Source organism: Calliopsis andreniformis, chromosome 6 (assembly GCF_051401765.1).
Source record: "Calliopsis andreniformis isolate RMS-2024a chromosome 6, iyCalAndr_principal, whole genome shotgun sequence".
NCBI classification, from domain to species: domain Eukaryota; kingdom Metazoa; phylum Arthropoda; class Insecta; order Hymenoptera; family Andrenidae; genus Calliopsis; species Calliopsis andreniformis.
The window spans coordinates 17,412,321-17,429,700 of NC_135067.1; the positions used below are offsets into that span (position 1 = coordinate 17,412,321).

Below are 17,380 nucleotides of genomic sequence, written 5' to 3' on the forward strand. Positions count from 1 at the left end.
CCGGATGGGAGCGTAAACTCGTGCCAAATTAATCAAACGTTGTCCAGGGTTGGTATTGCGTTCGCCTCGCGAACATCTTTGCGCTCTCCCACGACCCCGCGCGGCCCACCATCCCAGGCCAGTAAACTTTTCACCCGAACGGTCCCGAAGAAGTTTCCTTCCCCTGGCTGCCACTACTTTCCAAGTCCTTTCTTTCGCTGAAATTATAATTACAATTGCTTGAGTTAATTTGCCCAGGGAGTGGGCCGCGAAGCCTCGGAATTTGTAATTATAATTGCACCCGTGGGAAACGCGTCGCCTTCTTTCACTGGAGGACACTAAATCTTCCGTGGAAAAGGGGGAGCGGGTTTCTTCTGCTTCCTCTCGTTGTTGTCCCTTTAGGTTTTGCTCGGAGTTAATTGAATGGTGTCGAGCGAAGCGTATGTGGAGTATCTCGTCTATCATCTTGGTCTGAGTTTCTGCTGTTGAATTTTCTGGAAATGTAAACCGTGGTTAATTTTACTGAAATACGGGTTTGTTGAAGATAAGTGAATTTCTACGCGGTTACGTCGAATATGTGTTTTTATACAATTAAAAGCAGCAGTGTTTGGTGTTGATACAGTCTCAGTACCACCTGTTTCTTATTACAGTAAAATTATAATTATCTATCAAAATCGAGTCAATAACAGATTGTCGATAATTCAGTCGCGTTAATAATAATTTGCTTACCTCAGACGATATTAAATGCAGAATCTTCTCAGATACTATTCCTCCTAAAACATCAAAGATCATCATCCGAGATATAATATTCTGTCAGTCACAATATTTGCCTCCCTGGAATGAAATTTCCTCTAACGTCCTCTCATCGCTAAAACCAACAAAGATGTCTGCGCTAATCACGTGCCAAAGTGGAACACTTCAATTAAACAAATCCATTCCGCGCAGGCGATCACCCCGTCGAACGAACTAACAGACAAGCAATTTATTGGTATATTTTCGTAGAGCCTGAATGAAACAGCAGATGCGTCCCCGGTGAAGTGTGAAACGTAGACGCTCTCATCCCGACGAAATATTTGCTCGTCGGGCACAACGTCTCCGATACAAGGACGTGCTTGCACCGCAGTCGTATGCTAAAGGATCGAAGTCAGGACCATGCAGGACGAGCATTTAATATTTCCTTTACGAGCGGACACGATTCCATTAGCAAAGTTTCGGGAACCAGCGCCACGGCCAAGAGGGACCGACCTGTTCGTTAACGCCCGCTGTTTTATTCATTCGATTAGTTTCGCCGCCGAGTAAAGGCACGACAGCGGGATTTTCCGCGCACAGGCTTTTCGGTGGCTCGTGTACGTGTGTAGTCGTGGGTGTTCGTCTCACCTACGCGGCCGAAACCGAAGAGACAACACCATTTTCACTGCCTTGGAATACAATTAATAGTGCGCCAGCTCTTGTTTGCTCGAACAGGCGGTCTCCGAGTTCTATTCGATCTCATAGCCGATTCTGTTGGCGGATCGAACTTCCACCGTACGTTTGTCGCGCGTTTAAAACATTGATCCGTCCGTTGTATTAGAATCTTCGGTGAATTACCGCCGCATCGACCGAGACTGTCTTTCACCTCTAGAGATTGGCAATAGAAAAGGGGTCGATACCTTTGCTCTTTTGGGAATCTTCTATCACTAAGGAGGTTTCTGGGTCGAATAATACGTAACAGGTATCGAGGATTCATTTAAAATAGAAGGCATATGAGAAGCAGAATTCGTCGGTGACCTGGATAGTGTGACTGTTTGAAACTATCGCATCGTCTGAGAAGTCAAATCTTGATCTATTTATTATAAATCTACCTACCTACATATGTCATGCCATTCACTTAACATATTCATTAAAACATTGAAAATTCATACCAAGAGAAGTAGTAGGTACAGCTCCCCAAGTCCACAGAATCCCAACAAGAATCCTTCTCAGCCATCCAGCCTCAGTGATCCAGTCGTCGTCCAATGTCCAATCGGTCAGGATCTAACGCTTATGCTTAGCGCGCGACGCGACGCGCGAACCGTGCGAAGGGAAAGAGAGAACTTTGAAACGGGATAGGGCAGAGGATGAGGAGAGAGGAGGGGTGCAGGTGAATCGGAACATAAAATATTGCTAACCACCTCGCGACCGAATTTAATTCCCCGAGCTGAACTCGGGGAGAGAACGTCGAGCGGCAGAGGGATTGCCAGGGGTGTTCGTGGACGATGGGAGGGCGGTCGGTGGTGCTGGCCTCGTCGAGATAAATCTTCCTGTCGATGGCTCACCACCGCTCGGATTAGAGTCTACATTTGCACCTACTCTCGCCCACCAGCGCCCTTTTCCTCCACCTCTTTCTCTCGCCGATACCGCCACCCCCTTTGGTTCGCATACTATTCTGGGAAGGTCGAGGGAGGCAAGACCCTCTCATAAATTCGCTGCTCCTCGTTATAAATTCAATCCTCGTCGGACACGCGCAACCGACTGACTGCTGCCACCCAGGGACGGGCACGACGCGACGCGTCGACGACTGCCGCCGCTGGGTTCGCGTCGCGAGATGATCGGATCCACGTGCCTTTATTGGGGGTGACGCAGCAAAGAGCGGCAGAGGGGAGTGGAAGGAAGCCAGGGCGGTAGAAAGGCGGATAAATGCGTTCTTGATGAGAGCATGGTGCAGTCATCGATTGGGGAAGGGCTGGTGAAAGTGCAAAGGGTTGCTGGTGAAAAGGGATACAGGGGGTGAAACTGTTGAAGAAATTGTGAGGTGACTGTAATCGGCGAGGCAAGGAGAGAAATTATGGTAGTGGTATGAAACACAATAAGTAGAAGATGTATAACTTTATTGGCAACTTGATTCGACTTTCTTGGCGTGCTTGTGCTGAATCGAAATTGGATCTAGTTTATACTTATTTAGCCTCTTATTATGTGTTGTATCTTCCACTTGTATACTTCGATAACTTCGAAAGGGACTTGGTAGTTAGGTCTCAAAGCACGCTTCTGAACTCCTCAAAGTTTCCAGGCTATGTTCTATCGGACAAGAAATACTTCGTAGAAATACTTCGTAGAATGTTACGAGGTTTTATTAGCCTATTTTTGAGACAGTTGTCACAGCCCAAGTTAATATCATAGCAGTTCTAATAGGAGGGAATATTTCGCTTGAAATATGAAAAACAGTACTCGTTTTAATCCCGAACACTTAATCCCCAGCAGAATCGGGGAACATCGCTAAAGTCGCGTAAACGATTTATCGTCGCGAATAAAAAATGCAGTTTCCAACGGCGAAGGCGTGAAATTTTCATAGACACAGACCTCGAGCTATTTTTATCGCGGCGGTGTAAAAGCAGTAGCTAGGAAAACAGATGAGTTCGTTTATACAGAGAGCGTTTCCCCTGCTGGAAATTCTGCGGCCTCCGTACTCGAAAAAGTAGCATTTTATTCGCGGTACAACCGTACGACACGCATACCAGCGAAATCACTGAAGGAGCTGCCATGATCGATGTCGACTCTGCCAGATGATCGATATGAGCGTCGTTTTTATTACGAGCAGGAAAACTTCGCAGCCAGATTCGGAAATAAAACGTGGAGTCGGGCCAGCAAGAGTGTTCGACGACTTTGGAAAGCTAGAGTTGCACGTCATTTGCACGTTAATTGAAATTTTAGGGGTGGCAAGTAGGGGTGACGCGTAACTTATCCGCGAACTTCCTTTAACTGGCTATCGCACTTACGCTTTACGGCCCGCCCCGGTGGCTTTCGTGACACAACACTGATGCCTTCCTACGATTCTGGTTATAATGTACCAGCTATGTATTAACTTAGCGGAGGTCCAGCGGGGTGCAGATAATGTTATCTGCTTGCTTAACGCTGTGTGTCGACACGCGTTTAGGCGTTTCCAGAAAAGCGTTTATCATGCAAATACCGACGAGTCGATAACGCCAATCGAGGCCTATAATCCTGTACAATTTCATACTTTATCCTCACGGAGTGGTCGTGAAATTTGCATGAAGGTAAATGCAAGGAGGCAGAAACCTAAAGGGCTTCAGGACTCGCGTAGATCGTACCTAAGATTGCACTTGTGTTATTAATGAAGTCTACTCTGAATTCGCCTACTCTACCTCTGGGATCAGTGTCTCGCGACCGTCGCTTATCCTCTGCTATGTACTCATCCGAATGTAATCAAACTGCATTGGGATATTCGAAAAACGCTGGTGGCTTTATACTTTATTTAAAAGAGGAAGAAACGAGAGGAAGATCCAAACGTCCATTAGTTTCCCCGCAGAAAACCTTAACTCCTCCTTTCAGGTCTTCAACTTCTTCAGCGTTCCTAATTTCATCGCGAATCCCCGCAGTTTCCCATCTTACCGCGATAACAATTTTTCTAACTTCTCTCCTCGAAGGATCGCTCGGTCCCCAAAGTGCTTGCGCCAAAAAGGGCACCTATATCATTCGCTGGAGCATCAAGAGCTTGGCGAAGGCCAAGATACCAACGAGATAACAACCTCCACTTTATGTGAAATGAATATCCTGAAGGTAGCGGAGCCCGAAGACGCAGCCGTGCGGTCTAGGAACACAAAATGCCATGCCCTGCCCAATGGGAAATGTCAACGAGGCCGAAGGCAAAAGTCAACGATATGTGCGGCTGTCTCGGTAAAGGAAACGTCGTCTTTCGTTTTGTCGAATGCCAGGAACACGCGACACGCCGTGGTATTTCACGAGGAAGGGACTCTGTCCTCGTGGCGCAAAAAATGATTACCCTGATGGATGCCTCTTGGGCGACGGAAGCCTTGGAAAGACTTTTGTGCTTCATTATTCATGCCACATCTGAACACCGGGACGAAGATTGAAATTATATTTCGCCTTGGGACCTTCCGCGAAGTGCTCTCCGTGGTGAAGATGACGGGCTGAATTAGAATGGGTGCAAGGGTACTTGATGTTACACAGAGCCCTTCAGAGTCAAAGAGTGGGATTAGAATTAATTTAGAGTTTAAAAGTGACGCAGGCATTGCACCCTGCAAAATGAATATGAACGATAATATTACAGTATCTTCCAGTTAAAGCGATGCACATTTTATAATAAACGTGGAACTCATCCTACAACTGACAATCAGGTAACAATATCAGCAATTAAAACATACAAAGCATTAACTTAATAAATCCAGCGAAATAAGAGCAACAACTCGATACCCAGGTAACAGAATAGAATCCACTTTACTCAATTACAAGAACGTTCAAAGAGCGTCCTTCGATTAAAAGCTAACGACTCACGCGTAATTTATCGATTTGCAGGCGAGTCGAAGCAATTATCGACGAACGCAACGAGATAGCCGCGGGCAGATTTATGGAAACGTTCCTCGTCGACGCGTTCGAAAATTTAAAACATCCTGTTATCTTTATTCTGTTACATATATCACGGAGAGCGGGGAGATAGATAAAGTAATTGATACCAAGCCATTGGGAGGAAGAAAGGTAAAAAGGAAGGAAGGAAGGAAGGAAGAAGACTCGCGAGGAGAGAAGCTGGCGGAGAGAGGAAGTTTCTGGGAAGGGCGAGGGAAGGAAAATCCATCGAGGCACGTGGTGGTAGGTTTCTACGAATCCAAGGAAATCGGTTTAGAGACCGGAAGGAAGCCGCTTTGATCGCGTTACCGGCTCGATCTCACGGATTAGGGACGATCCTTTCCTCTCTCCTTTACTTTTTCCCTCCGCTCTCCCCCCCTATTTTGTTCTTATCCCCGGCTCGCCTTTTCTCACCAAACTCGATATTTCGACTTTGACCGTAACCTGCCCCAACGGAACCCTCGTTCCCGCTTACCCTTGGCTTGGGAATAAGGGCCGGGTATAAAAGTAAATTTCGCTGGTCGTTCAATTTACTCAGGCATTAACTGTCTTGTACGGAATGCTCTTTAATGAAGCTCCGTATGAATAGTAAAATGGTACCAACAGGGAAATTGTTAGAGGAATTTGCATGCAAACGCATTGTTTTTCAGTTACATCTTCTTGTTTCGCTTTCAGCGTGTACCTTCCAAAAACAGAGTCGGCGTGCGATGGCTCGTTGTACTGTATACACGGTGATTCAAAATTACGAGTCGATTGAGCTGGGAGTGGTTAGGGGAGTGTCAGTTATTTGAAAATTTAAATACGACGAAAAACGACATGCAACTTGTTACTCAGAACTTTGTGGACTTTCAATAGAAACGTGAATGCTCTTTTTGGCAGAGTATTGTGGATCGATAATTGACACACGAAACCAATATTATGAAATCACAAAAGGGGGAAATAAAACAGAGTGGAGAACACTTTTTGGAGGCGCGCTTGCATCGCCTATTTGATTGTCCTGTAATTTTCAACCACTCTGTATAGAAACGCTGAAGCATAGACGTTTGAGAAAAAAGTGGTCGAAAACCGAGGTCGAACATACCATTCACCCTTTCAATATCTCCACTTTACTCGAAACCGTCGCTACATTTATTTTCACTCGGAGCAAGCTGATTTGCATTTCACCGTAGAACGCGCCGAGAAGATTTTCTTGGAAATTTGTCGCTCGACAAGAGCGGTTCGCTGTTCGACGATAATCAGAGGAAAGGGGAAGATCAAGAGCGCTGAAGAAACGTGAGAATTTTTCAGGCGTCGACGTCGACGAGGGAAAATACCTTACATACGACTTGTGCACAGAAAATGTCGATCACTATGCTCGATAAATATCCATGGCGTCGCGAATAAACACTAGATAAAAGAAAAAATGCCTCCCTTGTTTTAGCCACAATTTTAAATTTGAAACGCTCCCAGGGCCTTTGATCTACACGTCTAGCGGAATTTCCCCGCGACACAGCTTCCGGTAGTGCTTTTGTTTACGTTCTTCCCAGGATCTTTTGAGCAAGGGAGAAAAAAGCTGGTCCACGGTCGTTAGGTCTGACGGAGCGAAATAATGCGGAAACGCTGGAGTTGAGATTCTGGGAAGGTGCCAAAGTAGGGTAATGGAGCCAGTAGACAGTCGATGTCCTTGTAGCCAGTGGTGGTTGAAAATGTATTGCAAACGAGCAGCAAATATGAACTCGCCTTTCCGCTAACCCACTTCTTACATCACAGTTTAATGTCCCAAGTGCGACTATAAATAGTTCGAAACAAACTCTAAACAGAAATAAAAGTTATACAGCTATCAATGAAAAATCATATCTCTCAAAATCAATACACCATTCTCATAATAACGTATAATAATTACGCGAAAAGCCTCATAAAATTCTTCCAAAGCCACTCAAATACAATATTAACAATTGATTGAATCCATACTGCAACCAGTAGAACGAGTAACACAATAGCCAGCCAAGTAGAAGAATACAATACAAGCCCGTATCACCCACCCCTTCATCTCTCACATAATATTTCACAAAAATTAAAACACAGGGACTACAGGCCTCCCTGTCGAGTATGTCATTAAGCGCGAACGAGCCCGCTTATTAATATTACGCTGGCAAACAAAAGCGACGACAAATAATTTTATCCGATCGTGCTTCTGTTCTGCTGATTTCATCGAACGTTACGAACAGCAATGTCGACGAGGGGGAGGGACGCAGATAACGATTACCTTGGCGATATTATAATATTCATTATCTTGCACAGATTCCTGTGGAAAAGGATTCGCGGGGGATTATTAAACTCGCGCGCGTTATTTAGCGTATCGAGCAAATAGATCGAGGCCGAACCACCCCCGTAATCGACGTTTATTTCAAGCTTGTCGAAGACACAGTATCGGGTCGCGATCGATCATCGGGAGACTATCGCGGTGAGAACGGCGGAATGCCGATGACGATGATTGATATTAATGACGGGAGAGGGTCCACGCGGGCCGGACCAGCTACCCGCTTCGCGTTGTTCGCTGTACACATGCGGGCGTTAATAATCGACGCACCTGCCCTTTTCATTTACTTCGTCCGCCGTTCATCGACGAATCGACGATACCAGCCGAATTATCGGCCTGTAAATCGCTTATCTCTCGACCCGTTAAACGTGGCCATCTCGCGTTGCGTGCCCGCATCGAAAGCACAGCGAAACGAGAGATCGGAGACAACAGGCCAGTCCGATCGGCGATAAAGTGTTTATTTCGGTGGGCAATCGTGACGAGTCCTTAACGGACAGAGCGTAAATCACGACTCGCGTTTCGCGAGATCGTTTCGTGCCGGGGGCGTTTCAGTCGACCCCTAACCGCAATATATCACGATCAGGGCAGTCGGGAATCGCGATGGGAGGGAATTTTTTTCGTGGAGTTATGAGAGAAATTGGCACGAATTGGGGGATGAAAGGGAGTATTAACATCGTGGAAGCGTGCTGGGAAATTCTCGGGTGATCGTAAGAGATGGTGTCATTGGGGAGTTGTTTGTCTTATATGAGCCTTTGCTCGATTTATGTGAGTCATGTCATATACTGAATTTTAGGCAACGCGAAAATGCAACTTCGAGTATTAAATTTGTTAATTTTAATTGAAAAATGAATTTACGATTGCGTGGACGTAGCGAACATCCTTCCTCTCAATCATCCCATTAAATTGAGATTTTAGTGCATTAAAATTTGGATATTGCCACATGAGGATTTACAAATATTTAGCGTTTAATTACAAGGAAATATTCTTTGCTTTAACAAACAGATTAAATATTAGATGGAATAATAATCATCTTTTTCGCATCGAAAATTCTGGAATCGTTCACGTCTGAGCCATTTAAAAATCAACCCGCCATCATTCTCTTAAATCGTAGCAGTTGGCAAATCTGTATCCAATATTGATAAAGGTGACAATAAGAGCAACCAAGGAGAAAGGACCCGACGTTCCGCCTCGCGCCTGGAAGAAACCGATTTTTCTCCGAGGAAAATGTAATTTGTTCCCCGCCCCCTGTACAAGCCGGTGGAACATATTTTCGGAATAATGGTCGAATCGAGGGGTTATCACGGTTTCCGGATTCCCTCGTGCCGTGCCAGTCGATGTTTGATCTCATGATTGAATCGCACGGCCAATAACTGACCGCCCTTAAGGGCTTTTGCGAGGCCCTTGAGAAATATCCAACCCTCTTCTAGTGTCCTGACCCTGAGAACGTTCCACTGGCTGATCGCGAACGCAGGGGGATGAAAAAAATATTGAATCGGTGACAGAAACGCAGAGCCAAGGAACCACAGGTACGTGACCTACGTAAGGGTCTACTAAATAGTTTATAAGTAGAAGGTAGACTTGAAAATATACGGAAAGAGAAACGGAGGATTCTACACAAGTCATACTCAGCATGTAGATTACACATATCCAAATTTCATCGTTACACGGAGATAAGGAATTCTCCAATAATTCGGAAATTGCTTTCCCAAATCTCCAATTGCTTCCCCATCGCAGTAAACCCTCCACCATGACTCGTATTTCGTTATCTATTTCAGGAGACGTGTTTATTAAAGTTCCCCTGGTTCTTTTAGTGACTACCATATACTCCAAAGGTGTGCCACCCTCTTAAAGTTTCCTCATAACTTGGACAGGATCTCAGTAATTGCTCGACAATGATAATCCAGTTTAGCGAGGGCGACAAACGGAACGGTGGTCGTTGTCGAATATCAGGCGGGGCAGTTTTATTTCAATGAAGTGCCCGATGCGGTAAAATTGAAAAGGGCGCGAAGGGAGGGAGCGTAATTTCCGTGGCAAACTAGACGAGGACGACTCCGGTTCGGAGCGGTCGTACTGTAAACCTCTGGCATTTTTCATGGAAATTGCCGAGCAATTTCCGCGCTGTCCTGCCGCTGGAAGAATAGCTGGCAAGAAAGAAGGTAGAAAGGGAGGGGGTTGGGGGAGGGTCGGGCGGTCGGGAAAGGCAGAGATGTAAAAAGGGGCTGGTGGCTGTGCCGAGTGCTTCTCAATGCCATGACGAACGAGTCTATTAGCGGCAATTCCAGTTAAACTGTGTTTGACTTGCGGCAATGGCGCACCCACCGCTCGAACCGAGGCCACGCTGCCTCGACACCGCCAGACTCTCGTCGACGCCGCCGCCAGCTCTGCTCTCGGCTAACCTTCCGAATCGGCCGACCCTCCTTTGTGCCCTTTCGTCCTCACGGAGCCACCGCAGCGCTGCGGTCTTCGACTAACCACCTGATAAGCCCTTAGCTCTCCGACAAGCCAACTAGGAAAATAATTAACCAACATGCTCTCGAGCCACATACTCTGGCCCTTTCCCTGCGACACGTTACTTGGTTAACCCGTTGCTTTACGAGGCTTCTTGGGTTGCGCAGACTGGAAGTAACTTGAACGGGAGAGGGAAGGATAGAGGAAAGGATCGTCAGTAGAAGCGCATCAGTAGAAACTTGGTAGTTTGGTAGTATCGAGTTATGGAGCAAGATATGATTGTTGAAAGGTTTCTTCGTTGAAACGTGATGATAAAGTGAGGAAGCGAGTGATTAGCCACTCTGTATTGTAGAGGTGTTAGCATTGATAGGAAGCCAGAAAGTAAGTTGGAGGTAGATATCTTTCGTCAGTAATATTCATCAAAGTAAGCTTATTCAGTGCACGAAAAAATATTTATAATGGAACATGTGTGAAGGGGTGAAATGAATAAACGGGCCGTTTAATTTATTCTCCAGAGAATCTTCTTTGAAGCCACGATTGTCCCACGTAAAGCCCGCTTTAATGCAATTCTGCGATCTTTTTGAGAATATTTTAGACTTGTTAAATATCTCCACCAGCTGGAAACTCAACTCACGACCTAATTTTCCCCTTTTTAAGTATTCTATTTTTCCAACTATAAACACAGGCTATCTATTGCTTCAATTCCCATCTCCTTTTTTAATCGAGTAGTAGAACCGCGGGAACTCACCGCTTGCGAGAATCGCGTCGCATATAATTTCAAAATACTTCGCGAAGAGTTTCTTCCGCTCCTTTCTCGGCAATAATTGCCGAACTAGTTTCGAGACTTCTCGCGATGCCCCGAAATTCTCCTGAACCATCGTTTCTGGCCCTATTGGAGTCTCACCAGGCGTCCTAAGGAATCTTGCCGATGGTAATCGACCAAGTCCAGGCTTCCTTCATTGTGCCACCTCGCTTTTAGGGAACTTTTAGAAAGATGGACCTTTCAAATCGAGTCAAGCGGTCTTTCGAATTCTTGCCCCTCGTCGAACATGAATTACCCTTCTTCCACGCGCATTTGATCAAAGTTCAGTTCACATTATTCTCGAGGGAACATGTTAATCCTGAAACTCCTAAGATCTTTCCCTCTGTGGTGTGTACCTTTGGTGAAAGGTAGTTGGAGAGGACGTAATCCTCGGTTTGAAATTCTTCGAGAGTTACCCCAGGTTACATTGATTTTTCAATTACAAATCTTCGTTCTTCTTTTCGCTTTCAATTTTATTTTTCATAATAAGCTGGCCATTCGTTCTTGATTCGTTTTAAACTTAACGCCATTCATCGCGAAAGTTGCGTCGCGGCAGGCACAGATGACACGAGGAGGAAGAAAAAAAAAGGAGGCGTGTGTAGCACGGTCGTACGTTTAGTGCAGTGATAATTTCGCAACTTGTAATGCTCTTTGGGCTTGAAACTGTGAAATTATGGGCGGCCGCGCTAACTTCCCGTTACGTCAAAAGTTCCAGGCGACCGTTTAACATACGTCCGACGCTATTTATGGCCCGCGAAATATTTCCGCAATTCGCAATTGCCTCTTGGAGCCGAATTCTCGAGTATCTGCGATCCTCATTTTCTCTTCCTTTAATCTGTCCATCAAATGTACGCACGCCACGCGCTCTTGTGCTCTGTCTGATTCTGAATGCACGGGAAAACAATTATCTGGTGAATCGAAACGTTGCAGATTCGCCGTGGATCTTCGACTATGCACTTTTCGTGAGCTGTTATGAAATAGAATAATACGTTCATAATCCTGTAGCCCATATATGAGAGAGGATAATTTCAAACAAAAGAGTATGTAGATTTTATTTTTCATTGTCTTTCAAATCCTTTATATAAGGTTCACATCAAAATAAATGAACTGTATTAAAACAGCTTGAATTTAACACATGCCTGATCAATCAGAAAATGATCATACGCTGTTAGTGGCCTTTTCAAGTGTCCAGAAATGTTCCTAAAGAGAGACGAGATTCCATCCTAATTAGTATGCCGTATTTATCTGAGGCGTTCCTCCACGCGATACTACTTTGTTTATCTCGTTCCTTTTATTCACGCCTCCCGAGAGGGTGGACAGAGACAGGCAGCATAATTAATATCGAAAATCTCACAGAAATCTGAAAAAGCCCCACAGAGATTACAGACCTTCGTTAAACGTAATCTTCGACGAGGCGTACAGCTGGGTCAGCGGTCGCTGCAACCGTACTCTGCCACCTACCTTTTCCTCTGTGTACGTGTGTTGTTGAAAATCGAGCACACCTCCTGGTCCTGAAAAGCAAGGCAGTAGGGTCCCTCTTCTCTTGCATAGTCCCTCATCCCCTATCTTCGGAGCTTTTAATTTCGAGCGACCGAGCTCTTTATATCCGCGCGAGGTATAATTATCCGCAAGAAGACGAAGGGGTGGCATTGAATATTTCAGTCGCTGCTTTGTTTTCTTCCTCTTTCGTCTGTTTTCTGCCCCAGTGCCTTTTGCTGTTTCTCTGTTCCTCCCCTTGAAACGAAAACAGAACTAAGTCACTAGTATACTGTGCATTCTGTACATTTTGTACATACTGTACATTCCAAATCTGCGAGAGATCGCAGAGGATCTCGGGGGCGCAAGGAAGCGGAAGACGGTTTGGTCGAGAGTTCGAGGCTCCTGCTGGCCCGAGAGATTAGGGCGCAAAGTTACGTCCGCTATTTTGCGGACAGATTTACATAAGTTCCCCTCATTCCTTCCCGCCCCTTTTTCCCGCCGTCCCTTTTAATCGTCTCTCAACCCCCGGCGTTCGTTCATTTTTCATGCGCGCGAGCGTCGCCCACTAATTATCTGCCATTTGATAATCCCTGGCTTCGCCTCTCTCCTTCAACATATCGTACGCGGAATTTTATCGTCCTCTATTTGCCTCGCTAATTTTCGATTCACCTTTTCTTTCCCGCGACCTGCAGCCCTGGTCTTTCACCCCTGTCAAAAATAAAAGGATATTTTGCTAGCCGTATAGCAGAGGTGGAGGGATTGCGCTCGCAGGTTGAAATAGACTGCGAGGATCTTTGGAAGCTGGGCACGTATGGGGCTCGTAGAGGTCGTTGCTTGGAAAAAGAAGTGGAGATTGTACTGTCGTGATGTATCTGTTCTCTTTGACCAATTTGGCGCAGCTGGTGTGCAAGAATTAAGTATAAATCGTTGATAAATCATCGGGGCGAGAGGATCCCGTAATTAAGGGATAATTCAGTACCTCGTAGCACCCTCTATGTTCGAATTATTACTTTGAAGTGAGGAGGCGTAGCGTTATTATAGGTCGAGAGGACTGGAGGTGTGATTAAATGGGTGTTATATATTTTAAACGTGAATTGTGCGTACTCGTGAACTGACTGCTTAAACTAAAGCAGTGATGTCTCTGAAGATCCCCAGGGGGCTGTACAAAGAATTTCCACGTCAAAGCTTCCTCGCCCATTGTCTCTGTTGTGGAACACTTAAAGAGGTGAGGAAAGCCTCTGAGAATGAGGTTCCTTTGACGATCATCTAAACTTTTAATAAAATACTAGAACAGAAGGTACGAAGATGAAGGAATATTTGTGGTGGAGATCTCTTTAGCACCTGGGAACTGATTCCTGCGTGTAGATCATCCTCTTCTTCGCCGTGACCGCTTTCTGCGACAGACAAAGATTTCCCCGCCATTTACTGGGACATCCTACCACATAATTTCCCCAAAGCTTAATTTCCCTCAATTATTCTTCTTGATAGCAGTTCCAGAAGAGAACGCATCGGTCCCAAATACTGCAATTTTTCTATGGACGATTCTTCTTAAAACAATTACCATAGAGCTACAGAACTCTCATTTTAAAGCTCTCAGAGACAAAAAAAACCTTATTCTCCAAATTACAGCAGAATTTCACAAATCCCCCCGAAATGTTACTATTTACCTTCACAAACAGTACTCACTTTTTAAAATATTACCCTTTCTGTAAGCTTCACTCATCCTCCCATGTTTACCACATCCAAATCTGAACAAAGCCCCTAAAATCTATAGAATCTCGCTTCACCCCTTGTTTCACTATTTCAGAATGACAAGGGGACAAGGAGTCTGGTCCGACGAGGCGTGCAGCTCGACCAGTGGCCGAGGTGTGCTGCGACAGTCCGCAGGACCATCCTCAAGGACGACGCCACCCATCCTGGAGGACCGCACTTCCGGCAGCGCGTCCTGCAAAGGTGGTTTCAGATTAGGCGTCTACGGCTGGAGGAAGAGATGTTTGTACTCCCTGGTGCTGACTCTGATGGTGATCGTGATCCTGAACCTGGCTCTCACCGTGTGGCTGCTCAAAGTAATGGGCTTCAGTTCGGTGAGTCCTCTAAAGTGTTCCCTGTCAGCGTGAGAAATTAACGTCGAGGGCATCCTTCTGTCCACGGGTAACGAGGCGACCTTTTTCCTGTCTGAAATTATTTCCGGAATCGCGAGCAACGGTTCTTTGTGGAATCCAGCCAGTCATTTTCCCTCGACCCTGTAAGCCTTTTCCCCTCTCCACTTCATCCCATTCGACCAGCTTTTCAGGAGCATCGCGCCCCGCGCCGAGTGTCCATTCGCGTTATTTCTTGCACGTTGCTCGCAACAGCCACGCGAACCTGCCACAATCGCTGACTTTGATATTCCTGCCGCGGAAACGGTGAATGTTGTACTTTAACGCGAGCAGTATGCATATATGGAATGCCTTTGGTTATGCAAACCTATGACAGCCACGTCGTGAACCGAAAATTCGTGGAGGTGCCTTTTGTTTGGTAATGAAGCTCGAGTTCCGAGGCAGATCATTCTATCCCTTGCGCCTTACAATCGACGCGAGCGAGAGACACGAGTACGTTGATGCGCTCGGTGGATGCTGTCTCAGAGTCAATCTTGCGAAATGTCATTGACAAGGGAAAATTGGAAGGAAAAATATGAGGGCTTAGACACGTGAAAGATGGTTAGTCAAGGGTTGCTCTTTTAACACGCGTCAAACCTTAAACACTGTTGTTTTTGGTAGATCATTTAATTACCTTCGCGTTTCTTTACATACACTACTTGAAAGTAATGAAATTACCCATTTAGTAATTTAATCTATAGTCGTAGAAATTACTAGTAGCCCTGAGAAAATCTTGAAAGTCTCAAAATGTTAAAAAATTCACAATATAAATCACTTTACATATTGTACTAATGTTCCACTCCTACCGAGAATACTAATCACGAATAAATTTCTCCCGCGTGACATAAAACGAAATAATGCCAAGATTGTGGATCAGACGATAAGCTTAAACACCCTCATATTCCATCTTCCTCCTCTTGTTCCAAACATGCCTTGTCTTCGTATTCCCCTCACCGTCAAGGATAATCGCGCATATTAATTGAATTCGTCAGCCCTAATACCATCGATATTACTCAAAACGTTTCCGATCAAGGCCCAACTTGCGGCACCGTTCTCAACTTCGAGGTCTCGTCAGAGTGAACTCGTGTCGCGGTTCGAAATTAGTTTCGCGCGAGTTCTCGAACAACAGGCCTCCTTCCGAATAAGATTCAGTGTCAAACTCTATGAGCGAGGGTAGGCGAAGCCGAGGCTAATCTCGCGGGACTGAAGGGGTGTTGACGTAATTCACCGTAATTGCCGCAACCGTTGCATCGGGCCAACCCTCTTTCGAGAGGAAGATAGTTCACACTGCGTGCTTCTTCTCACTTTGAAGGTTTCGTTATAATTAACTTCTGCGAGCCCTTTCGGCGGGAGTTCGTTACACGCTGTCCTTGATAACAAGCGTCGAAACGAGCGTGCTCGTTAGAAAAATCGACCACCAAGGGTGTTCGTTGTTTCATTATCGTTATTGCCAAAATCCTGGCGTGCCTGGTAACAGGATATTTAACAGTGTTGAGTAATATCGCGGAGAGCCGCGCGCGGATTTATCGCGGCCGCGTGCGAACGATGCGAGCGCAATTCGACGGGCGTAATTGACGCCGCTGAAATTTTATTCTATCTCCGATATTTTCAAGCTAGTAATGATTGAGGTGGTGTCTCTAATTCGTTCCTTTTTGAATTAGTGGTTACAGAACGTTGGGAGGCGGAGGTTATTTCGCTGTGATTAATGAAGATGAACTGGCGGTTTAATTTGGTTTTTTCAAAGGGGATTAGAGTTGCAAATTTTATGAACAGGATGACAAACTAGTTGGAAAAAATGGTCGACAGTGTGGAGGATGGAGAGGACATGACTTTTTATAGATATATAATACTTGACTAGTGGAGGTCTGACTACGTTCGAGACTAAACTACTTACTTGATGGCTGAAGGAATTCGAGGTTATACTACTTATTGAATGTCTCGCAATCTCCGACCTTATACTATGGTACTTGAATATGGAAGTTGTAACGTAGAAAATCACAGCTTTATGAACGCTGGAATGGGAACGTTTGAGTCGTAAAATCTTTAATTTTTATCTGTTTCGTACTTTCTAGTAATAACTAGTAATCGTTGATAATAACGAATATTGTAGTCTAGAAAATTCTATTAAACCCTATGATTGCATAAAACTATCACCAGAAGCCCGTATCACACAATGGAGACAAAAGACTCTCAGTTTGAAGCATAAATGATCCCTTTAATTGTTTCTACCACGCGTCTGGGATCCATCGATAAGCCAGACGCAGCCCCAGTCGCGTTTCTACCTTAACCCTGTCGATTAAGGGAAAGACGATAGAGAAATCCCTTCCTATATCCCTCTTCGGTAGCAGTGAGACCCACCTATATCCACCATTATCGAATTTATTTGAAATCGAAAGGAGCCCCCGCGATCAGGCGCAACGATCCCTCGATAGGGGCTAAACTCGCTGGAAATTGAGTATCAATCCGTAAGTAAGGAGTCTGAGAGCGGCAACGATACCCCGTGGGAAATGTAAGCCTCCTCCACCCTTCTTTCCCACCTCTTCACTTCCTTCCCTTCCGTGTCGGCTATCCCAGCTCTCGCCGATTTTCTCCATTCAACCCACCTCGATCGTTCTCGCTGTTGTTTCCATGGACGTATTCCTCGACCACTGACATTAGTCCCTTCGAACGATTCGCTTAGACGTGAATAATGTCGCTTCTTTGTCCACGAGTTGTAAATACGAGGGAAAATCGAGATCACGAGTTAGCAGAAGAGATTTGTCACTGTGGGAGATTGAACTGTCTTAAAGGTGAACTTATTCAGACTTAGTCTGAATTCTTTTGCTTCGAGGGTAGTATTGTAAGTCATTGTGAGGGTTTCAAAATTTTGAATTTTCAAATTATCAAATTTTTAAGTTA

General features: G+C 45.3%; 1 protein-coding gene across 3 annotated transcripts in view; it reads left to right on the forward strand.

The window, feature by feature from the left end:
- Window positions 1-17,380, forward strand: part of Scgdelta (sarcoglycan delta) — a 182,222-nt gene that overhangs the window by 151,027 nt on the left and 13,815 nt on the right. For all 3 annotated transcript variants that reach the window (XM_076380066.1, XM_076380065.1, XM_076380067.1), the window contains one exon: window positions 14,152-14,428. In XM_076380066.1, coding sequence (XP_076236181.1) covers window positions 14,152-14,428 — 277 coding nt within the window. The remainder of the gene's footprint in view (window positions 1-14,151; window positions 14,429-17,380) is intronic.